General features: G+C 41.9%; 1 protein-coding gene across 1 annotated transcript in view; it reads left to right on the top strand.

Moving 5' to 3' along the window:
- Positions 1–524: 524 nt before the first annotated feature.
- The window catches only part of BMERB1 (bMERB domain containing 1), a 105,743-nt gene continuing 81,662 nt past the window's right edge, over positions 525–24,605 (top strand). The window contains exon 1 of the mRNA XM_054589615.1: positions 525–828. Coding sequence (XP_054445590.1) covers positions 723–828 — 106 coding nt within the window. The 5' untranslated portion in view covers positions 525–722. The remainder of the gene's footprint in view (positions 829–24,605) is intronic.

Consider the following 24,605-nt stretch of genomic DNA (forward strand, 5'->3'; position numbering starts at 1 on the left):
TAAAGACCTATGTTCCAAACAGCTTTTTATGCTTGTGTCCCAAATATTTTTATCTTTCTCTCAAGTTCATGTAAACACATAGAGAGTTGGCACAGGCATCCGCACAGACTGTCCCATTTCATATTCAAATTATACCCACGGATGCAAAAGACAGAGATTCTCATCAAAAAAACAAACAAAAAACCCCCCACAAACACACACACACACACTCAGCCAAGCACAGAACTCACAGATCCAGGTCCACATTCATGCTTCTGCACACTCCCCACAAAGATGGATCCATTGCCCACCCACAGATAGAGGCGGGCTCACTAATTCCGCTCAAAACCTAGCAGCCCACTGACATATCACAAGCTACACGCAGTGCCAGCCCCATGCAAAACCTCGCCACAGGCTCCAGTAAGGACAGGAGCTTTGCTCTTACTTCCTTTGGGGTTGTTCTATTTTAGTTGTTGTTTTTGTTGTTCTCCTCGGAGTTATCATCTCCTCTTTTCTCCCTACCCAGCCCCCCAAGCCCCCATTGCGCATGCGCCCTGCATCTCCCCCAACCCGCTTCCTGGGTACCAGTCAGCGCTCCCGGGCCCTCGCGGCGGAAGAGATGGAACCGCGTCACGCGCGCCCGGCCCCTTGAAACGCTGCTGGCTGGAGCCGCCTCCCTCCCGGCAGTCCGCGGCGGGGATGGAGTAAGGGGAGAACCACCGACCTGCCCGCGGGGATAAGCGATGGAGTTAAAGCAATCTTTATCTACCCATCTGGAAGCAGAGAAGCCTCTGAGGCGCTATGGAGCGGTGGAGGAGACGGCGTGGAAAGCGGAGGGACTAGGAAGAAGTGAGTATTTCCGAGGGAGGAGGGTACAGTTGGGGATCCGTGTGCTGTAGCCGGTGGTCGCGGGACGCGGGGACCGTAGGGAGCGGACCGAGGGAAGCGCCCCCGCAGCGGGGCTTTCAGCGCTGAAGGGGGATGCGCAGCTCTGCGACGCGCTCTCCCAGGAACAAAAGGGGTCCCTCTGGGCTGGGCTGCACCCGGAGGCTTGGGAAATCTCAAGGCAGCCAGCGGAGAGCTTGGGGTGGACTCGGGAGCCCCGGATCCGTAAGCTCGGAGCTGATCCTAGAAAGTAGGATCTTCCCCGCAGCCTAGAGAGGAGGATCCGTTCTCCGCCCAAGATGCGCTAGCACGCTGGGGCAGTCGGACCATCCTGGAAAGCGCCCACGTCCCTGGAGAGGGGGGAGTGTCCGCTGGGTTTCCGCTGTGCTTTTACCCCCCAGCACGAGGTTTGGGGCACACCTGAAATGCCCAGTGTTTCTTCCCCGCCTTCTCCCGGGTTTTTGGTGGGAAGGAAAAGGTTAGGGGAAGGTTAATCCTGTGCATACCCTCTCCTTTCCTCCTTGACTCAAAGTCTTTGGTTTGGATACAATGCTAGAAGGTAGTTCTGAAACCGATCCCGTGTGTTTGCTCGTTCTCTCTAGGGTATTTTGGGTCAATAACATTTCCAAATAAACCAAGGATTTTTGTTTTTAATTAATAGGACGCAATAGTTGAAAGAAACTCCAGCCCTCAAAGTATAGAGGCAGCCGCAGGGACCCCAGGGTCACTAGCCCTCCCTGCAAACCTGGGGCGCTTCCCAGTGTCCCCGCCCTCGCGCTCCTTGCTGTAGACGGTGCCTTCTTCTGGGCTGGGAAAGGCCCTCTCGTCAGGCCCAAGGACCCTCAGCTCCTGTCTTGGCCCTGGGCCACAGTGCTCAGCACCAATCACAGAGCTATGTTGGACCAAACTATTGTGAATATGCTCTTTTCCTTCCTTCACCTGGTAGAAGATTGTGTGTGTGTGTGTGTGTGTGTGTGTGTGTGTGTGTGTGTGTATGCTTTCTTCATGCCTGTAATTACAAATTTAGAAAACCTTCCTAGAATGGCTCAGCTGTATTCTGGTTCTCAGGGGTTCAAGTTGAAATCACAATCAACTGTCTTAGTTTTTCACCTGGAACCCATAGTGCTCTTAACCTGTCTCCTTTCCCTTTTTGTCTCCTTTTAAAATCTTGGTCTTTCCTCCTGTTTCATCTTTTCAAAACCCTTTGGATTTGGTACTTTGGCATGACAGCTGGTGTGAGGGGCTCTGTTTCCTACAAGCTCAAAATAATACCCACAATGGCTGCCTTTTATTGATGGCTGCCTTTTATTGATAGATTGCCATGTACCAGGTCCTGTGTAAGAACTTCAAATGTACCATCTTATTCAATCCCCACAACAACCTGCCGGGGTGAAAAACCAGGGCTTACTAGGTGATGTGACTTAAGTGGCAGAGCCAGGATTTGAACCCTAGTTTGTTGGACCCCAAAGTCCCTTTCTGTTTTTCACATGAAGGTTTAGGACTTTCAGGTTTTCAGGAAGCTTTCTAAATCTGTCGAGAGAGTCCCAGAACACATTCAGTCATTTTCCAAGTGTGTGGCAGCCCTGTCGATCTCTGGAGCTCCTAGTGGCATTGAGAGAATGTGCAGAGTAGGAGCTGTATTTAAATAAGCCCTGGGTTTGAATTCTGGCTCCATCCTTTTCTGGCTATATGACGACTTTGACATATTTCTAAACCTCACTCTGCCTCCATTCTCTGAAATGGAGATAATAATAGTTACCTACCCCGTATATTCAATAAGACAATGTATGCAGAGCTCAAGATAAGTGCTCAATACATATTGGCTGCTTTGATTATTGTATTACTGCATCTGTAGGAGGAACCTGTTTTTATCCTTTACAAGGAATTACATAAAGCAACAACCTGGAGTAAAACTACAGTGTCCATAATTACTCCCTAATAAGCCCCCCTTTTATTTTCTCATCATTATATTAGGAAAATTTCCAAACATATAGACAAATTGCAGCGAACACCCAATTTATAACATTTGAGCTCCTGAAATTTTTGTACTTATAAGTCTTAGGCTGCCAACTGTTTAAAAGCCCGGCAGAAGGGCTTTCTCATCCTCTCCGTTCCAAACCCTGGAAGACTCTGACTCTTGCTTTCTACTCAAATGTAAGACCATCGTTTCTGATCTAGTTTTGAGTGGATCCCCAGATCGCCTTGCTTTTTTCTTTTTGCCTATTCAAACCTGAAATCTTCTTAAAGCACTGACCTAGAGTCCCACTGTTGAATTTTAAATCTGGGATTGTTACCTTTAGCATGTTTTGGTCGCTAAATTCTTGTCTACAGCTTGGCATTTTTTGATAAGCTTAATTGGAACTGCCTCTCTACTCCCGGGGATCTTTGTATCCACCCCATAACATCTGGGACTTCCATTTATTTATTAATGAAGTGTGATAATTAGTACCATCAATTCTATGGAATAACAATTGTCAAGTCAACGTTGCAATTCAAGAAATGCTAGAGAAAAAGACCCATTAAAAAGAAGACAGGCTCTGTTTAACTTTTGCACAATTTTAAATATTTTATGTTGAACATTGAGTTTGTGTTACTTAAAAAGAATTGAAAAGGGGGAAACATTCTAGAACCAGTAATTTTTAGTTAAGGTTGTATTAATTTAATATTAACTGTAGTTTTTAAATAGAAGAAATGTATAGTACAGTAGCAAAGAATGGGTGTTTTGAAGTCAGGCAAGATGGCTCCAAACCAGCTCTAGCACTTTGTTGCTTTGTCACTCTGGGAAAATTGCTGAATCTCTCTGTGCCTTATCTGTAAAATGGGACTATGTTGGTTCAAAACCTTGTGAGCTTCCTGGCCCCAGTATTCAGAGGGCAAGGAGAAGCTGAAGATGAAGCCGACCATTCCAGATAGGTAGGTGCCAGAGTTAATAAGCCAGACAACTTACCTACAAGGCTTTCTTCAGTGCCACAAGAGGAGTGGATCTTTGTACCCACCCACCATAATCTTGAAGTTTACATAGAGGCCCTTAATGGGGTTCAGTCACATATATTGTCCAGATGGTATCAACAATACCTTACTCTTTCAAGGCTACATCCTTGGAATACTCCCACTATGGGAACGGTGGGCAGAGTGCAGTTCCAGGTCAGGGAAGGGCATGAGAAGCCTCTGTCCAGCTCAAAGGTCAAAACAGGTAGTCGTGTCTTCTCAATGATCTCTTCCAATCGAATAGTAATAATAATAATAACAACAACAACCACCACCACCACTTTGGGATGTTGGGAAGATTGAATGAGATAATGTATGTAATGAATTTACTCAGTACCTGATATACTGTAAGCACTCAATCAATGCTGCATGGCTGTCATAATAGGACATAAGTGGATGGTGCCCAATAGCATTGGAGGAGATTATTCCAAGCTTGCCAGTCAGTTTTTCCTTGCACCCATTTTTTTTTTGTAAAATCCAAGTAATGATCATATATATGTATATAAAAATCATTATATATATCATCCTTCCCCCATGGGGAAGTGTGGAAATGGCTTTTGAATCCTTGAAAACCACCTGGTATTTTCTCATTTGAGAAAAGATTATAAGCAATTCCTCCCCTCTGCCTTTGACCGCATTTCTCTGCTAGTGGTGATTTTTTTTTTTAACTCAGTTGGAAAATGTATAGTGACCTTTCAGTGTGGTTAAAGATATAAAAATATTGCTTTCAACCAACTGTAATTAATTGAGTGCTACACAAAGACGAGGTACCTTTTGACAAAACACAGAGCTTTTTAAAAGTACAGGTCATTGGTTGTGGTTATTTCTTGATAGACTTGAATGTGCCTTAAAGGATGATCAAGATTTTGGATGGGGAAATGGGAGGGGACATTGTATGAGAGGCCTCAGCATTGGCAAAAGCAGAAAGGTAGACATAAATGTGCTGTGAGTAGGAGACTGGAATAAAGTGGAAAGCTCAAACAGCAATCTTACTATGAGACCAGGAGATATGACTATTTAAAAGTCCAGGGTTGTGTACTAATTCACAAGCAGATCATTAAATCGGCTAATGTTTCAGGTTTAATAAACAGTGTGGATATGAATTTATGGCAATCTATAGTGTAGATTCTTAGGAGAGGTTTTGTGTTACTTTCATCTATTTGATTAAATATGCTAATTTTATTTTGTTTTGGCATTGTTTTTTTCTTATTGCTGAAGTAGTACATGTACTTTATTTAAAAATTCAAATTCACCTGAAATATAAAAGCAAAAAGTGAAAAATGACTGTAATCTGCTCCCCAGCCCCCATTTATTCACCCAGTGCTTTGTAAGTGCCAGACAGGGTCCTGGGGCTGCGGCCACCGTGAGGAGCACCACAGGGCAGGGCTGCCGCCCTAGCTTCTACTATCAGCGAAAAGGGAAGTGGGCTGGGAGTGAAGCTGTCAGCTAATACTTTAAGCAAACAAATACTGTAGCTTAGCTAAGAAGTGTAACATGGAAATAAATGGGCGGGGTGTGGGGGGGTGATGTTTCCCATCCAGTGGTCAGGAAATGCTTCTTTAAGGAGATGACGTTTTGCCAACTAAATGTCAGGGATCCAGGCAGCAAATACAAAGGCCCTCGATGTGTTAGAGGAAGAGGCAGATGGCCAGGGTGGCTAGAACTCAGAGAGCCAGGAGAGAGTGGAGGTGGATCAGAGAAGAGCCAGAATAAGCAGGGGCTTGTAGGTTGTGGTGTAAAAGAAGTATACAGTTTATTCTGATTGCAGGAGAAGCTTCTGACAACTGTTAAGCTTGAGACTAACATGAACTGCTTTTGTTTTTAAAAGGTCACAGGGGCTACTGGATGGAGAATAACCATAGAGGGCAAGAGGTGATCAATGTACTTATCCTTGTCTGCAGTCCCTGCTTCCTTCCTAATCGATCCTATTTTGGATAAGTCTTTGAGTGTGAAAAGTGTGATAAGGGGTAAAGGCAGCACGGGCTGTCTTCTGGGAGACCGAGGATTGCGTTAAGTGTTAGACGTGTAGTGTCTGCATGGGGCCTGGATAGACAACTGACTATGTACCTTATTGCAGGAACTATTATTGCAAGAATGTGAAGATTATGAATATGACAGTACCTAGTATGAACTTTGAACAAACCTAGTTATTTACTTTTCTCTGTGTTTGTTCACAATTTTAAGTTTCATTTTTTGCAAGCATTTCCTCCCTGTGTGTTAATTGAAGGAAAAATCCACTGTGCCTGTTCTGGGTCTCTGATTAATTATTAAACACTTATTAATAATAATAGAAGTTAATGAGTTTTAGCTATGAGCAGGAGCTTATTAAATTATCATAACAAGTCTGTTAGGTCAATGGAACCCTTATTCTCTTTTTACACTGGAGGAAACGGAGGCCTAGGGAGGTTAAGAAACTTGCCGACCGTCACAAAGCTAGTAAGCCAAGTAAGCCCATCCTGGCCCCCGACTCTAAATGGTCCCAGCCAGTGCCTGTTATTCCTGGCACAGTGCTAGATGCTGCAGAGATTAGAGATGAACTAAGACACTCTTAAGGAGCTTACAGATTTGGGGAAGTGTGGGGACACAAATGTAAAGAACACCATAATTTGCAATACCAGCAAAATGAAACAAACGCTTAATGAAGGTACCAGTGGGAAACAAGAAGAGATTGGCTCTGTTTGGGGAACTCCAGCGTGCCTGCAAGGAAGAGTGTTTACACTGGCCCTGGGGGCTAAGCAGGGTTTCAATAGGTGAGGAGAGGAGAGTAGGGCATTTCAGGGAAGCTGCCAGCCCCAGGTTGGAGGCGAAGATCCTAAGGCCAGGTCCACACACCAGTTTTTTCTTTTTCCTGTTTATTTCCCCTTGGCTTTTTGTCAGGGGGCTTGGGTCTGTCTGGTTCACTCATGTGAATCATCTATTACCTGATGAGCCTGCATTTTGGAGACCAGGTGGAGGCTCTCTTAGTTTTGCCTTTCAGAATGTCACTCAAAAAGCTCTCCCAAGGATGCTTGCCCTGTAGTCCATTTATTCCTTCACTGTTCACTTATTCAGCATGCTTGAGTCTCTACTATGTGCTAGCCTCAGAGGTAAAGAGAAGAAGACCCAGACCCCATCCTTAAGACTGTCTGTGTTCTGGGCTTCTTCCTGCTGCTTCCTAGCCTAACATCCCTAGATCTCAGTTTCCTCATGTAAAAAATAGAAATGTACTTAACACCATTGAACTGGACACTTAGATATGGTGAAGAGGACAAATTTCATCTTACATGTATTTTACCACAATAAAAATGTTATTTTTTAAAAGTAGAATAAAAAAGAAATCTTTAAGGTACAGGTATAATTCATATAAAAACACAGACTTACACACTGTCCAAGTGGTAGCACTGGGGGATGGTTCCAGGGTCTGGGAGAGGAAGTGACCCTTGAACTAGACTGAGAAGATGAAACATATTTCATCACTGATTGGCGGGGGGACAGCATTCCAGGCAGAGGGAATAGTGCCTGTGAATATAGATGTGAAACGGCTCATTTGACCTTGGAACTACAGATGGATCAGAAATGCTTGCTCAGTTCTAAGAGTTAGGGAGACAAGAGCAGGAGGTGAGTGCATTTCAGAGCCCAGTGTAAGTTCATAGGAGGCTGGATATGAGATGGTTCAACTCCCCATTTTTTTGCTGGGTCCAGGAAAGGCAGCTAAGGACCAGGATCCTAGATTAGAGTCACACTTGTTAATAATAATTATGTTTTAGATAAAATATCTGTATAGACAGGGTCTGTTAAAGGAGCAGAAAGAATTCTCAGGGGAGTGGAAGAGAACGATGATAAGAAATAGCATGCAGTGAGCATTTCCAGTGTGCCTGCTCTGTGCATGTGTTTACATGGTCCTTATAAAATGCCCTGTGATGTGAGGTGCAATGGAATCCTTTATTGCTCTGTTTTACAGGTGAGGAAACTGAGGCTCAAGGAGGGTAAGCCAACGTTACTCTGCTAATAAGTGGTAGAGCAAGAACTTGAACCCAGCATAAGTGACTTAGTCCTTTCTTATTTTCTGGGATTCATTGAGGTAGCCACTGATAACAGACGGATATAATTACGTGAACACTTTTCCATGTTTCTTAGTACTGATTCTATTCTCTGGCTCATTAATTTCCTTTTCCATTTTCCATTACAAACACGTCCATTGTAAGCTTGAGGATTACATCTTACAGTGAATGTTAAAGTACCTTCAGGGTGAAACTAGACTGGGAGTTTGAAGGCATTCACAGAAATGCAATGGGAAGACCCTTTTTGAAGAAGACTTGTGGCTTCACAGATAAAGGCATCCTTGGGGTGATCAAGAAAGACTTCATGGACAACAGAGGGGCAGAATAGTCTAGTTTTTCTGAGTGGGAGCTCTGCTTGCATTTGAATCCTGACTTTACTATGTATCAGCTGTGTTACCTTGGGCTGGGTACTTAACCTCTCTGAATTCTGGTCTTCTTTGCTATAAAGTGGAGATAATAACAAGACCTGCCTCATACGGTAATGAAGAAGATTCAATGAGACAATGTGTGAAAGCCCTTTCAGAGCCTGGGGCTCTCACTAAATGGTGGTAATGGTGTTGATGAGGATTTTGATAGACCAGGACGTAAAGTGGGCCTTATCTGAGTAGTATTGAAACAACTGTAGAAAAGGGAAAGAGGGAAGTTCAAGTGGGTAGAGCAGGCTCGGGAAAAGAATGGTGGTGACAACACACGCGTGTGTGGGTTGTCAGAGGCATCCAAGAACTTGGCTGCACTGGAGGAGTGAATGAAGTATACAGTTGGTTGAGCAGGATCACTAGACTTGGCAGATTAAAAATGACAGGCTGTACGGAGCCATTGCAGGACAAGGGACAGAGAATACCATTTTAGGATGACTGTAGGACAGTGTTTGCCAACTGAGTGGAAGGGCAGGGGTCCTGGGGGTAAGACCAACTGGAAGGGTTTTGAAATCATCTGATCGTGGGCTCACATGGGCTGGGGTCAAAATGAGTGGCAGTGGGTTGGGAGGAATGAGCTAGTCAGATATCTGGGAGGGATAAACATTAGTAGTTTATTACAGATAGGAAACAAAGAGGGTCTTCTAAGTGCAGACAATGTGCTAGGTGGGGAGTAACAGTGTTGTAAGCCTGGAGTGTTAGGAATTTAAGTATATCAGCATCAGGGCTGCCCACTCTCACTTTCTATTGGGTTTAAAGAGCTTCAGGGATCATGGGTTTGGGAGAAGTAATAACCATGACTCTTCACGTTTGTATAGCACTCTCCAGTTTATACTTTTCCTGGGTTTTCTAACTTCCTCTTCTCAAGAAAGGACAAAGAACAGGAGTTGTCATCCCCCTTTGAAGTGGGAAAACAGGTGAAGCACTCGCTCCAGGGAAGGGTTAGAGTTGGTAAGGACTGAGCAAGGACACAACCATTCAGGATGCACCAGACGAGGGCTTTCAGGAGCATATTTACATGAATAACAAACAACAACTACATTTCAAGATGGTAACAAGTATGTCTGGATTCCCTAAGATCCAAATTGGAAAATGACCACAATGCATGGCATTAATTATGGTGTTCATTTTAAATTCACAAAGAAGTAAAGCATTCATTCATCTACTTGTCCATCCATCCATCCATTCATTTACTCATCTATTCAATACATATTTACTGAGGGGCTCCTTTATGCCCGGTATTGTGCTAAGCTCTTGAGAGTACAGTAGCACTTTGATTAGGTGTATCTAGTCCATGCCTTCAGGTGATTTAAGGTCTACTGGTTAAAATGGAATTACCGTATGATCCAGCTATCTCACTGCTGGGTATATATGCAAAGGAAATGAGATACCTGCACTCCATGGTTCGTTGCAGCGTTATTCACAATAGCCAAGATACAGAAACAATCTATGTGTCCACCAACAAATGAATGGGTAAAGACATGGAATGTAGATACAATGGAATATTATCAGCCATGAGAAAGAAGGAAATCCTGCCATTTGTCATTTGCAACAACTTGAATGGACCTTGAGGGCATTATGCTAAGTGAAATAAGCCAGACAGAGAATGACAAACTCTGCATGGTTATTACTTTTATGTGGCAGCAAAAAAAAAAAAAAAAAAAGTAGTCAAACTCAAAGAAACAGAGAATAGAAAAGTGGTTGCCAGGGTCTGGAGGATGAGGAAATTAGGGAGAAGCTGGAGAAAACAAAAGAAGGTACAAACTATCAGTTATAAGATAAATAAAGCCTGAGGATGTAATGTAAAATGTGAAGGCTATAGTCAATAACACTGCATCGTGCAATTGAACTTTACTATGAGAATAAAACTTAGATGTTCTCACACACGACAAAAGGAAATATATGAGGTGATTGATGTGTTAATTAACTAGGTGGGCGCACATTTCACAATACATATGCCAAATTACCAAGATGTATATTTTAAATACCTTAACAATTTTTAAAAATATTTTATTTATTTATTTTTTATAGAGAGAGGAAGGGAAAGAGAAAGAGAGGGAGAGAAACATCTATGTGTGGTTGCATCTTGCGCGGCCCCCTACAGGGGACCTGGCTCGCATTCCAGGCAGGTGTCCTGACTGAGAATTGAACTAGTGACCCTTTGGTTTGCAGGCCGGCGCTCAATCCACTGAGCCACACCAACCAGGGAAAATAGCTTAACAATTTTATTGGTCAATTACACCTAAATGAAACTAGGGAGAAAAAAGTCTACTGGGAACAGTCCCTAGTTCCAATGATATAAAACTAAAGGACCTAGAAAGGATGCTGTCCCTCCAAGTCCTTCAGAAACAGAATGCAGGTCAGTTTGCTGACCCTAATGCCCTCTTAGCTAAATGTTGTCTAGAGAGTAATTCATTTAGTTGCAGGCATGTTTTTGCAGACCCTTGAGAAGATGAGTCCTAACAGTGTCAAACCAAGTGTGCTGGGCTAACCCAAGTGCAGTGATTTGATTCTGTCTTCCTGAAAGTGCCATCACCGCAGAAACCCTGTGTGTCATATTCACTGCTACACGCTGGATGCCTGGGGTCTACCACACTGCCCAGCACTTAGAATTCTCTCATTCAATCAATAGTGGCGGAATGGGGCATCTGACTGTTAATCCACAAAGACTGAGGTGCAAATGATTTAACTGTGTTTTGTAAACCTTCAAAGTCATCCAAATGTAAAATAAATGTAGTTAGTTGGAGTCTTGGTCTCGATCGCCTGCCCATTTTCTGGTTTAGATGGTTTGTTACTGATGCTACAGTTCAATTCACATTCTTGCTCTCCCGCTTCTTGGGAAAGGCTTGAGAAGTTCAGATTAGATACAAAGCAAGGGGAACAGGTGCCATTATTGCAAACTGGCAGCACACTGAGAATGCTGTGACGGTTGTAGGCAGGGCTAGGTGCTTTCCCTGTACCATATTTCTTTGATTCTTAGATGCCAGCAAAGGTACCATTCACAGTCAATTACTCCTTCCTGGAACAACAGAAACAAAAACAGCATGGTCACATTAAATGTACTGGGCTATTAAAAGGCCTTTTAATTTCATGCAGAGAACAGAGTCATCTTAGCCACTGCTGGTGGTACTGTTGAGTGTTCCAGCCTTTTGGGAAAGCAGTTAGATAATATCTGTTAAAATTTATAATACTTACACACTTTGACCCAGCAGCCTGACTCCTGGGATTCTATCTAATAGAAATAAAATCACCAGCATACAAAGACATGTGCAAAAAAAGAAAAAGAAAAAAAACCCAAACTAGACACAAAGTGAAGGCCTATCAGTAGAAGAATGGTTGAATAAATTATTGTTCATCTACTGTGAAATGTTATGGTGCCATTAAAAAGGAGTAAATTAGATTAATAACAGTTGTCTTAGAGGTATTACTGAGGAGAAAATGAGATCCAGGGAAATGTATGTAACAGGATCTCATTTTTGTAAAACAAAATTCTCTCCCTGTCTCTGTCTCTAACACATATAATATAGATCTGTGTTAGAGACATCTGTGTGTGTGTGTGTGTGTGTATGTGTGTGTGTAAATCCAGAAAAAGACAGATGAAAGTCTTGCCCTGTTAGTCAATAGAGAAGTGATTTACATATAAGACTGTCTGGTTAAAAAGTCCATTCTTTTCCCTCACAGTTATTTGTAAGCTTCCAACTATATTACATTCCGTATCTTTAAAAGGGAAAGGTATCTGAAATAGTTTGTGGGGCCCTATTTTAAAGATCTGGGTTGTCATAGTGCTGGCCATTCTCATCTAGAGCTTCTCTCATTGCAGTTCCACCTGCCAGCTCTCTCCTGTAGTCCCCACTGCTGAAGAATGAAACAGTTCCCTCTCAATCAATAATCCTGGTCTCAGGAAGAAATTTGGGAAGTAGACAATAATGATGAGAGGGAGGAACAAACCAGTTTTTCCTTAACGCAATGTTTTTCTTCCCTCAGTTATACCCCTTTGTCTTAGTCTGTTCAGTCTACTGTGACAGAAGACCATAAATGGGGTGGCTTATAAACAACAGAAATTTATTTCTCACAGTTCTGGAAGCTGGAAATCCAAGATTAAGGCACCAGTTGATTCGGTGTCTGGTGAAGTCTTCCTAGGTCCACGGACTGTCTTGTAAGTTGTGTCCTTACATGTTGGGAGGGATGAGGGAGCTCTGAGGTCTTTAATAAGGGCATTAACCTCATTTCTGAAGGTTCCACCTGCATGATCTAATCACCTCCTAACTACCCCAACCTACTAATAGCCATCACATTGGGCAGTAGATTTTAACGTTGGAATTTGGGGACGGGGGACACAAACATTGTATCTATAGCACTCTTCTCAGCCCAGGAAGGAATTCAGAGAGCTGAAAGCTGGAGGTTTGCTTAGTCCCTACTCCAGGGTTGAAATGCTTTTAGCACGTGGCTCGTAAAAATGGCTATGATTTTGATAAGGAACCAAAGTACTTAAATTATTTCCATTTTGGTTTCATTTGGTTCTTCCACGCCCAGCAGGCCAGGTGAGATGATTTCACCCACATTGTGTTTGCGGTGCTGTGTTAATGCTGGAGACCTGCTTCCTACCACTGCAGGATCCATTCATCTTGATCCTGTTGAAATGGACGTAGGGAGGGTGTCCCCAGAGCACTGCTTAGTGGTTACAACCATGGCAATCGACATCCAACATCTAGAATAGCAGCCCGGCAGGGTTCCAGGAGCTAAGAGGCTTCGCTTGCCTAGGGATCAGTTCTGCCTTAGAGCAGGGCTTTATTCCTCAAATGCTAATCCAAAGCCAGGACTAAGTTAGCTTTATATGTTTTTCTTCTCTATTGAGAGAGAGATATTTTTATTGAGGTAAAATTCAAGACCATAAAATTAACCCTTAACCATTTTAAAGTGTGCAATTCAGTGGCATTTAGTGTCTTCACGGTGTGCGACCCTAACCTCTATCTACTTTCAAGACATTTCTTCAACCTTACAGGAAACCCCACACCCATTAAGCAGCCCCTTCCCATGCACCCTTCCCCAGACCCTGGGGCAGCTACTGCTTTTTGTCTCGATTTACGCGTTGTGCATATTCATATAAATGAAATCATGTACTACGTGATCTTTTGTGTCTGGTTGCTTTCACTTAGCTTAATGTTTTTGAGGTTCATCTAGGTTGAAGCCAGTATCAGTACTTCATTCCTTTTAATGCCTCAATAATATTCCATCGATGAATAGACCTCATTTTGTTTTATTCATTCATCAGCTGATGGACATTTAGGGTGTGTCTACCCTCTGGCAATTATGAATAGTTCTGTTATAAACATTGGTGAACACATACTTTGAGCCCATGTTTTTGGTTTTTAAAAATTTTTTATTATTGTTAAATTATAGGTGTCCCCATTTCCCCCCATTGCTCTCCCCTGCGCTGCCCTCTCCCCTCTCCCACATTCAATCCTCCTCCACTGTTGTCCTTGTCCATGGGTCCTTTATATGTATTCCTTGACTTGACCCTTCCTCTTCTTTCACCTGTTATACCCCTGCCCTCTCCCCTCTGGTCACTGTCAGATTGTTCTTTATTTCCATGTTTCTGGTTCTGTTTTGCTCCCTTGTTTGTTTTGTTGATTAGGTTTCACTTATAGGTGAGATCATATGATATTTGTCTTTCACCACCTGGCTTATTCATAATGCTCTCCAGTTCCTTCCATACCATCATGAAGGGTAGGAGGAGTCTTTCTGCTGCATAGTATTCCATTGCATAAATGTCCCACGTTTTTTGATCCACTCATTTACCGATGGGCACTTAGGTTGCTCCCAGCACTTGGCTATTGTAACTAATGCTGCTGTGAACACTGGGGTGCATAGGTTCTTTTGAATTGGTGATTCAGGATTCTTAGGGTATAACCCCAGCAGTGAGATCGCTGGGTCAAAAGACAGTTCCATTTGTAGTTTTCTGAGGAAATCCCAAACTGTTTCCCACAGTGGCTGCACCAGTCTGCACTCCCACCAACGGTGTATTAGGGTTCCCTTTTCTCCACAACCTGGTCAGCACTTGTTGTCTGTTGACTTGTTTATGATGCCCATTCTGACCAGTGTGCAGTGGTATTTCATTGTGGTTTTAATTTGCATCTCTCTGATGGCTAGTGATGTTGAACATCTTTTCATATGTTTGTGGGCCCTCTGTGTGTCCTCCTTGGAGAAGTGTCTTTTCAGGTCCTTTTCCCACTTTTTAATTGGATTGTTTGTCTTCCTGGTGTGTATTTGTGAGTTCTTCATATGTTTTAGATATCAAACCCTTGTCTGAGTTATGATTGGAAAAAATATTTTCCCATATGGTTGGTTCCCATTTCATTTTGCTGATGTTTTCTTTAGCTGTCCAGAAGCTTTTTAATTTGATGTAGCACCTGTTTTTAATTCTTCTGGGAATATACCTAGGAGTGGAATTTCTGGGCCATGTGGTTATTTGATGTTTGACTTTTTGAGGAAGGTACAGGGATCTTTGACTTCCACATTCTCCGGCAATTTTACCCAACCCCAGTCCTTTTCTTTATTCCCTCTTTCTTTGAAGTTTATAATTTCAAATAGATAGATAATTTTGGGAGGTGGTGTCTTGTGGTGATTAAATACATATATTTTTAACTAGGGTCAGGCTGCTTGGTTTTAAAACTCACCTCTCCCACTAACTAACTGGTTGATTTTAAGCTAGTGATGTGATCTCTCTGGGCCTTCATTTACTCTTCTGTAGAGATAATAATGATAATTCCCACCTCACAGGGGCATGTTAAAGAGTAAGTGTGATAAGGTATATGTAATTTTTAGCACAGTGCCCAGCATATAGTAAACACATAAGAATATGTTAGCAATGGTGATTACTATAAATAGCTGTATTAGTCTGCTTAGTTGGCCATATCATAATACCGTAGGCTGGGTGACTTGAACAGAAATTTATTTCTCACAGTTCTGGAGGCTGGCAGTGCAAGATCAAGATGCTGTTGAGGGAGGTTTTATTCTGAGCCTCTTCTCTTGGCTTGTAGGAGGCTGTCTTCTCACTGTGTGCCCACATGACCTCTTGTGAAAGAACATGAAGAAAGAGAAAGAGAGGGAGAAAGGGGGAAGGGAGAGGGAGAGAGGGAGGGCTCTCTCTGTTTCTTCTTATGACACTAATACTATTTATTAGTGCCCTGTTCTGATGGACTCAACCTCAATTACCTCCTTAAAGGTCCTATTTCCAAACAGAGTGACACTAAAGACTAGGGCTTCAATATGTGGATTTTGGGGGACACAATTCAGTCAGTAAAAATAGACTTCTTGTTTGGGACTGGAAATTATGTTTTAGCATCTCAGCATTTTAGGGCCGGAAGGGCATTTGGAGTCTGTCTCAGCCTTGGCACTACTGACACCGACATTTTGTGCTGGATAATTCTGTGTTGTGGGGGCCTGTCCTTTGCATTATAGGATGTTTAGCAGCACCTACCCATTAGATGCCAATACCACCACCACAAACCCCACCCCTGCCCAGTTGTGACAACCAAAAATGTCTCCTGATATTGCCAAATGTTCCTCAGAGGGGCAAAATTGTCCCCAGTCAAGAGCCGCTGATCAGGTCTAATCTTATTTTGATACAGAAGCTCCGCTAGTTTTATGATGCAGGCAGGTCCAAAGAATTTTCCTATTTCATCTCTTCATCTTGGCTCCTAGGTTTCTGTCCTCCTTTTATTCAGATCTCTCACAGTATGTGTGTACACACATACACACACTGCATTGGCAATAAAAACTGTGTTGGATGTGCTCAGGATTAAGCCAAGAGAAACATGATTATGAGTTTTCTGAAGCATAAAGAAATCTCCCCATGCAAAATGGATTTGGTTTTCTTCAAGGCATTTCTGCCTGAGGAAGATTTCTACTTACTGCAAATTGAAGCAAAGAAAAGATCGTCATTTTCACTTATAACGAAGAAAATGCTTCAGGTGGATGGATAGAAATACCCTTCCCACAGCAGCCCTTAATTCTGCTACCAAAATGAGAGGGATTTATGTTGACCCAGAGATTGCTGACTTTTAAGTTTTCTCTGAAACATTATTTGTGTCCAAGGACTGATTACCACCCCGAAGGGTACACAGACAATAATTAAACAACCAAGAAAGTAGAGCACACCAGGTGACAAATGGCATCTTAATTTTTGCAAACTGAAATGATAACTTTTTTTGGTGGGGTAAAGAGAAAGAATGCCTAGGTTTTTTTGTTTTGTTTTGTTTTTTACATGATCTTAGATGGATTTTTTTTAGCATAGATGTGCACATATATGTCTGTCTATGTTTATGTTCGATTGCTTCTATTGCATCTGTAGGGCATAGGATAAAAATTATTGCTGGGATAGTCTAGTCTTGTGCAGTTCCCAACTCAGTTTGCATATTAGAATCCCTTGAGTAGCTTTTTAACACAATTAGCCCATTCCTCCCTCTCCCTTCTGAATGAACTAGGAACCCCTCCTTGTCCAAAAGGAAATTGATTTCCCCAAGTGCGCAAGCTAGGCAGTAACAGCAGAACTAGAAGCCATTTATCCTGCATATTCAAAAGCAACTAAGGAAATAAGAGCTCCCTTTCTAATAAAGGACTTTCTTTTCCAGACCGTGATGGCCAACACCTGAAAGCTCTCAGCAAAATGAATGATTAAATCCTCAGTTGTAAATTTGTCATTGCTCTTAGGAAAACAGTTCAACCCACAGGTCCTGTTGCCCTAGATCAGTCATCCATTTCTGAATATAAAAGATACTATTGCTATTATTATTAGCAACCATTATTCAAAAATTTGTCATGGATGGAGAGATGCATCACCTGTATTTGGTAGATCAGCTACTCTGTTAATTTAGCTCCTTTTCCAAAGAAAGGAAACATAATACACTGTATTTAGAAAAAATAATTGCCCATTATCTAATGCTTTTTTCTCTTTCTTTTTTTTATTGTTGTTAAAGTACAGCTGTCTCCATTTCCCCCGCCACCTCTCTTCCCCTGCCCCCGCCCCCTGCCCTCAATCCTTCTCCACTGTGGCTTTGTCCATTGGTCCTTTATACATGTTATTTGATGACCCTCCCCCTTCTCTTTTCCTGTTACCCCCTCCCCTCTCCCCTCTGGCTACTGTCAGTTTGCTCTTTATTTCAATGTCACTGGTTTTATTTTGCTCGCTTGTTTGTTTTGTTGATTAGGTTTCACTTATAGGTGAGATCATATGATATTTGTCTTTTACCTCCTGGCTTATTTCGCTTAGCATAGTGCTCTCCAGTTCCATCCATGCTGTTGCAAAGGGTGGTAGCTCATTCTTTCTTTCTGCTGCATCATATTCCATTGTGTAAATGTACTGTAATTTTTTGATCCACTCATTTACTCTTGGGCTTAGGTTGTTTCCAGCACTTGGCTATTGTAAATTGTGCTGCTATGAACACTGGGGTGCATAGGTTTTCTTGAACTGGTGTTTCGGGATTCTTAGGGTATAATCCCAGCAGTGAGATCTCTGGGTCAAAAGGCAGTTCCATTTTTAGCTTTCTGAGGAAATCCCAAACTGTTTCCCACAGTGGCTGCATCAGTCTGCATTCCCACCAACAGTGTACTAGGGCTCCCTTCTCTCCACAACCTCACCAGCACTTGCTGTTTGTTGATTTGTTTATGAAGGCCATTCTGACTGGTGTGAAGTGGTATCTCATTGTGGTTTTAACTTGCATCTCTCTGATGGCTAGTGATGCTGAGCATCCTTTCATATGTCTGTGGGCCCTCTGTGTGTCCTCCTTGGAGAAGTGTCTGTTCAGGTCCTTTGCCCATTTTTAAATTGGATTATTTGTTTTCCTGGAATGGAGTTGTGTGACTTGTTTATATATTTTGGAGATCAAACCCTTGTCTGTGTTATCATTGGCAAATATGTTTTCCCATATGGTTGGTTCCCTTTTTATTTTGCTGACGTTTTCCTTAGCCGTGCAGAAGCTTCTTATTTTGATGAAGTGCCATTTGTTCATTCTTTCCTTTATGTCCCTCTCTGTACAGGACATATCGGTGAAAATATTGCTGCATGGAATATTTGAGAGTTTCCTGCCTATGTTTTCCTCTAGGACTTTAATGGTGTTGTGATTTATATTTAAGTCTTTTATCCATCTTGAGTTTATTTTTGTGTATGGTGTCAGCTGGTGGTCAAGTTTCATTTTCGTGCATGCAGCTGTCCGTGTCTCCCAATACCATTTGCTGAAGAGGCTATTTTTATTCCATTTTATGTTTCTGCCCCCTTTGTCAAATATTAATTGACCATAGATACATGGGTTTATTTCATAGATACATAGATTCATGGGCTCTCTATTCTATTCCACTGATCTATGTGTCTCCTCTTGTGCAAGTACCAGACTGTTTCAATTACAGTGGCCTTGTAATATAGTTTGATGTCAGGTATTGTGATCCCCCCTACTTTGTTCTTCTTTCTCAAAATTGCTACAGCTATTCGGGGTCATTTATGGTTCCATATATATTTTTGAAATGTTTGTGCTGTATCTGTGAAATATGTCATTGGTATTTTAATAAGGCTTGTGTTGAATCTATAAATTGCTTTGGGTAGTATGAACATTTTGATGTTAATTCTGCCAGTCCATGAACACAGCATGTGCTTTAATTTGTTTGTGTCTTCCTTAATTTTTTTCTTCAGTGCTGTATAGTTTTCTGAATACAGGTCTTTTACCTCCTTGGTTAGGTTTTATTCTTAGGCACTTTATTTTTCTTGTTGCTATAGCAAATGGGATTTTTTTCCTGATTTCTGATTCTGATATTTCATTGCTGGTGTACAAAAATGCCTATGATTTCTGAATACCTAATGCATTTTTCAAAGAAACAGCCTAGTATACTCCTTGATGATGTACCAGCTGCAGTAGAAATTCACCATAGTTCTAATGGGGCAGAGAGCAGCAGATAAAGCCATATTTAAGGGAATATTGGAAAATAATGTATCTTCCTATGTTGCTATTAAAAGATACTTTTCAGAAAAAAGGTAAAATCATGATTCACAAAGATATAACAATTAACGCATGTAAAAGATTTTATTCTACTAAATCAATGCAGGAACAGAGAAGTGTTATAACTGATTCAAACGAATCTAAACAGACTGATCACGAATACTGAAAGAAGGGGCAAATGAAAGTAAAACTGAGTTTTCCATGAAGGAGGGGGGAAGTCAAATGGATCTCTATTAGACAGGAGAGGATTTGCATGTGTAAAAGAATTATTTTTATGTTGTTATCAGTTACCTAATACTTACAGAGTTGTAAAACACCGCCAAAGCAATGAAAGACCAGGATCGGATAACCTGGAGAGGTGACCTCTAGACTAGCAGTTTTCCACTGAAGCACCCCCCTCCCTACATTAGTACCCATATGCTGTCCTGAAGAGAAAGCAATGAATTCGGCTTCTTAATTAACCAAAGTTTTCAAACACAAAGAAGGCTACTAAGTTTTTAAGAGTTACGCAAATTATCCTTTAGAGAAGTAAATGACTTCCAGTGAAACACCGTCCATTGAAAGGCTGGACTTCGAAACACGGAGTCCAGAGAAGACTGAAAAATGATGGAAAATTCAGCCTGTAAATTACCCAGATGTTCATCTCTTGATGCTAAATGCTGGATACTTCATTGTCTTTTTAAAGTATCATCCAGGTGTTCAGCTTGAATGAAGGTCACAGTGGGTAAATCCAATACTTGCTGGTCACCCATTTAGTTGCTCTGCAAACTAAAATTATCACATATATATCATACATATATTTATATATTATACTTTTGTAATATTTATATTACAACTTGTATACATAGTATATCTATATTTTAAGTTCAGTGTCACTACCATATTATCCTGTGGCTGATGGCTACTAACCCTGTCTGGTAAACGGATCTGCCTTTTAAAGACCAAGCTGGCTGTTCACACTGGGAGTGGCATACACTGGGAATACAACACACATTTACCAATTGCATCAGGGTATTTGATTCCTAAGCAACTGAAGAAAGTTGTTCCACTTCTTGGGGAGGTAGGGATACTGGACAAGAAGCTAACAAGTTTCTAAAAGTGGTCTTGAAAAAGAAATTACTTTGGCCCCTGTGGGACTGGAATTAGGTATCTTGATTTTACAGTATTTACTCAGCTGCCACTTCTATTGTCTAAAAATAAAGCAAAGCAGCTTGAGGTTGACTAGTGAGTCGGACACCCTCCATGTTCGATTACTTCCTAGCTTGGCACATGCTGCTGCTCGGTGTATAAAGAAAGGTGTAGTGGCTCCACAGAGGAGCACATGAGAGGTAGGATTTAAAGATGGGAATCTGTGTAGCCATTTGCCTATTTGCCGCATTTATAAAATCAGCCATCTGGATACTCATTGTCCAATAAAATGATCTCTCGTGTGACTGCAGGCCTTTTCTTGAAGGCAGCGTTTCTAAATCATGTTCTGAGGAACAGCAGCTGCTAACAAGTTTTCTAAGAAAAAGGGAGCACTGTCGTAAGTTTGGAAATTGCTGAAATTCAGTGACGTAGATTTCTTGACTGCAGGAGTCTTGAACCGGCCGATGCCTACTGCCAGCCTCCGCTGGTGCGTGAAACCTGCATCCTGCCCTCGGTTCTGCCCACTTGGCTGTTGACCAGTGTTCTGTTTCACTCTCCCTTCAGCCCATTTGCGCTTTCATAAAAACTTTCTTCACCTCCAACACCAATTACAAACTCCTCTATTATATTTTGTTGGTTGTTTTTTATATTTTAGTTGGAAAATAATACGCTCAGCCTGGTCTTCCCTACCTTGCATCAGCCACATCTCCTCTCCCTCCCATCCCAACCTTATTTCCCCCCATGCACCCCGGATGCAGTTAGATTGGTCTCCTTCACATCCTCATCTGCAAAATGAGGATAATATGTACCTATCTCATTCAGTTTTTGAGAGTATTCAATGAGATAATGCCTATAGGGCTTTGAACTCAGTGCCCAGTGCATGAGAAAGGCCTGATAAACGTTAACTGCTGTTACTGTTGTTGTTGCCGTTATTATTATTCTCTTCTTGTGTCATTCTACCCTTCTTTCTTCCTTTCTGCTTAAACTTGATCTTATTTTTCCTAGGTAGCAGGTCCATTCAGCTCCCTGCTTCCCTGCCCCCTTTACGTGATATAATTGATTCTCCTCTCCACCTCTGCTCCACGTAAAGGAAAGTGCAAATAAATGTAGCTTCAAGTCCCCAGTGAAATTACTGTCTCCAAGCCGCTCCTACACAGGAACTCAGGAATTGCCAAAGGTTCCAGCCTCACCTCCTCCAGAAGCCCCCATTCTTTACACTGGACCTCTTCTTTTGCAGAATTCCTCCATTTCTAACCTGTTTTACTTCCTGCATCCTGTACAGTGTAATGAGTACTTGTCCTTGATTTGTTTCAATTGAATCGGGGGACTGTCTAACCCCCAGTTGATTATAAGCTCCTTTAGAGCAGGAACCAAGCCTTAACTTCATTTTTAATCTCACTCTACTGCTTTGGCCAGAGGTTGGCGAACTCTGCACAGAGTTTTTTCTGCACAGGACTAGATGATAAGTATTTTAGGTTTTTAGGCCATATGATTTCTTGAAACTATTTAGCTCTACCACTATAGCCCCAAAGCTGCCATAGAGGAGTACATGAAAAAAATGGCAGGGCTATGTTCTTTATAAATATTATTTATGGACACTGAAATTTGAATTTCATATTTTCCCATGTCATGAAATATTCTTCTTCTTTTGCTTTTTTCCCACCATTTAGAAATGTAGAAGCCATTCTTAGCTCATAGACTATATAAAAATTGACAATGAGTGGTTTTGGCCTGCAGACTCGTGGATCCCTGGCCTAGACAAATGTCAGACATATAAAAGGTGGTCAGATCCCAGCTGACTTTTGGATTGCTGTAGGAGGAGGATGTTCTGGCTGTTATGCTTGGCTTCTTCCAACTATCACTCACTGGCTTTTTGCTTACAGAGCTTGTCCTATACTAAGGAGAATGTACTGTCCAAGAGAAAAGTTTGTACTCATTTTGGAGGTTTTCATGCATAAGAGAGAGGATTATTTACAAGCAACAAACGTTGACTCTGGATAACTCAGAGGCTATCCAAGTGTGAGGGAACCCACTGATGAGATTTCAGATCAACCAGAACTTAAAAAAGGAAAAAGAAGAAAAACTATAAAGATGCGGCTAAAATACTAATGATGAGTATTACTTTGTGCAACTTTTATTTTACTTAGGCCTATGTGTGATTATAGATTCCAGGCCACTCTGTGTGTGTGTGTTAGTGTGGATCACATTTAAATAAGTTTGCAAAGCACAGGGGCTTAAGGAGAAAAAAGGAGTTTATTGGAGACATGTGGTAATCCTTCCAGAATCAAAGAAAAAGCTAAATAGCAAGGCCTTCAAAGGAACAGGAACTGTGACAACTGTAAAGTTCCAGGTGGCATGAAGTTCGGGGTGCTGTCATCAGGCTGAATCAGCCCCACTGTTTTGCATCCCTAGGACACTGTGCTCAAGATTCAAATACTCAAGGGAGGGCAGATGGAAAATCTCTGAGTTAACCAGAGTCAATTTATCTTGCTTACAAATAATTCTACCTCCTATGTGTGAAAACCCTCAAAATTAGAAACTATAAAAAGTGAGCTGAACCCTACAAGATTTCTCAGATCTTAGCACCTCCTCCCAATATTGACCTTCACAACTACTCTTGGGCAGCAGACCCTTCTGGTCATAGGGTAAGCTCTGTGAGCAAAAAGTTCTTAATGGTGGTTGAGGGGAGCCAAGACAAGGTTAAAGCCAAACATAGCCAGAATATAGAAAGTGTATGTTGGCCCAGCTAGATCAGTACCCAACTCTTGGCTAGGTGTGCTATCTCATGAAAATATAATGGAAGTATTTCAGAGATAAGACAATGGATGTTTGCAGAGTGAAATCCCTCTACAGATGACCATGAAGGACTGAAATTGTTTTCTCCTCTTCAATAAAAATAACTAGTGCTTTTAATCTGATAATAAGAGAGTTAATGTTCCTAATTTTTAGTGTTGAAGATTATAAAAGAGAGCAAATGTCATTTAAAAGAATCCTGCTGTCCTTACTAATGTAGCTCCATTGGTTGCATGTCCTTCCACAAACCAAAAGGTCGCTGGTTCAATTCCCAGGCACATGCCTAGGACGTGGGTTCGGTTCCACATCAGGGTCCACAAGAAGGAACCCATTGATGTTTCTCTCCCTCTCCCTTGCCCTATCTCTAAAAATAAATAAGTAAGTAAATAAATAAATCTTTAAAAGAACTCTGCCAACCTTAGATAACCACTAAGAACATCCTTTCAAGTCTTCCTCTGCTCTTCTTCCTCTCCTTTAGCCCTTCTCCCCTGCACCTTCTCCTCCTCTGTATCATGCTTCTGAAAGAGAGACAAATCACACTTTGGGATCTGGTCCCTTTTCTCACATGTCTCTGCTGTCTTAGGGTACACCTTCCTCCCTGTGGACTGGAGAAGAGAGAGTTCTTGTAGAGTGTGAATAGAGGAGGCCTTCAGGCAGAGCTGTGCACAGCCCAGAGCGGGTGAGAAGTGGAAGCTTAAGGGAAAATAATGCTTGACAAATTAAATGTAACTTGTATAATTTGGAACTACAGTAATGAGAATAAGATAGAACAGAAAGTCTAATCTGATTCAACGAACACATGTTTTGATTCATTCTGTGTAAATGGCTCTGCCAGCTACTGAGGAAGGGAAGGAAGCGAGATGAACAGGGCAGAGCTGTTTCCTTCAAGGAGCTCCTTGTCTAGGTGGGGAGGGAGTTACAAAGAGATGATGGCACATACCAGCCTGTGGTAAACAATTGACCCAAGTGCAATAGAGATACAAAGGAAAAAACAATTAATATGCAATTTTTATCTAGTTTGTTCTGATACATTTTCATTTCACAGATGAAAGGGCATCCCGTCTGCCTTACTTTGCAGCCTCACTTGGGTCCCTGCCCACTTGCTTGCTTTGCTTTGGGTTCCTGGGGTGGGAAGCTGTTCTTCTCCAGGGAGCTCTTGCTGGATTCTCCTTGCACCCCTGGTGAACTCCTCCTTCTCAAACTTCTAGGTCTCAAATGTCAATGCCCAAAAAAGACTTTCCCTGATTGCTTCCCCCAGGGCACACTGTTTTCTTTTCCATCACAGCATTACTGTCTGTTTTCCCTCAATTCTGTTAGAGTAGGGATTATGCCTGTTTTATTTGCTGAGCACTTGACAAGTGCTCAATTAATATCTGTTGAATGAGTGA

This window comes from Pteronotus mesoamericanus, unplaced genomic scaffold (assembly GCF_021234165.1).
Source record: "Pteronotus mesoamericanus isolate MK-2021 breed Mesoamerican mustached bat unplaced genomic scaffold, CSHL_Meso_final scaffold_167, whole genome shotgun sequence".
In the NCBI taxonomy this organism is placed as follows: Eukaryota; Metazoa; Chordata; class Mammalia; order Chiroptera; family Mormoopidae; genus Pteronotus; species Pteronotus mesoamericanus.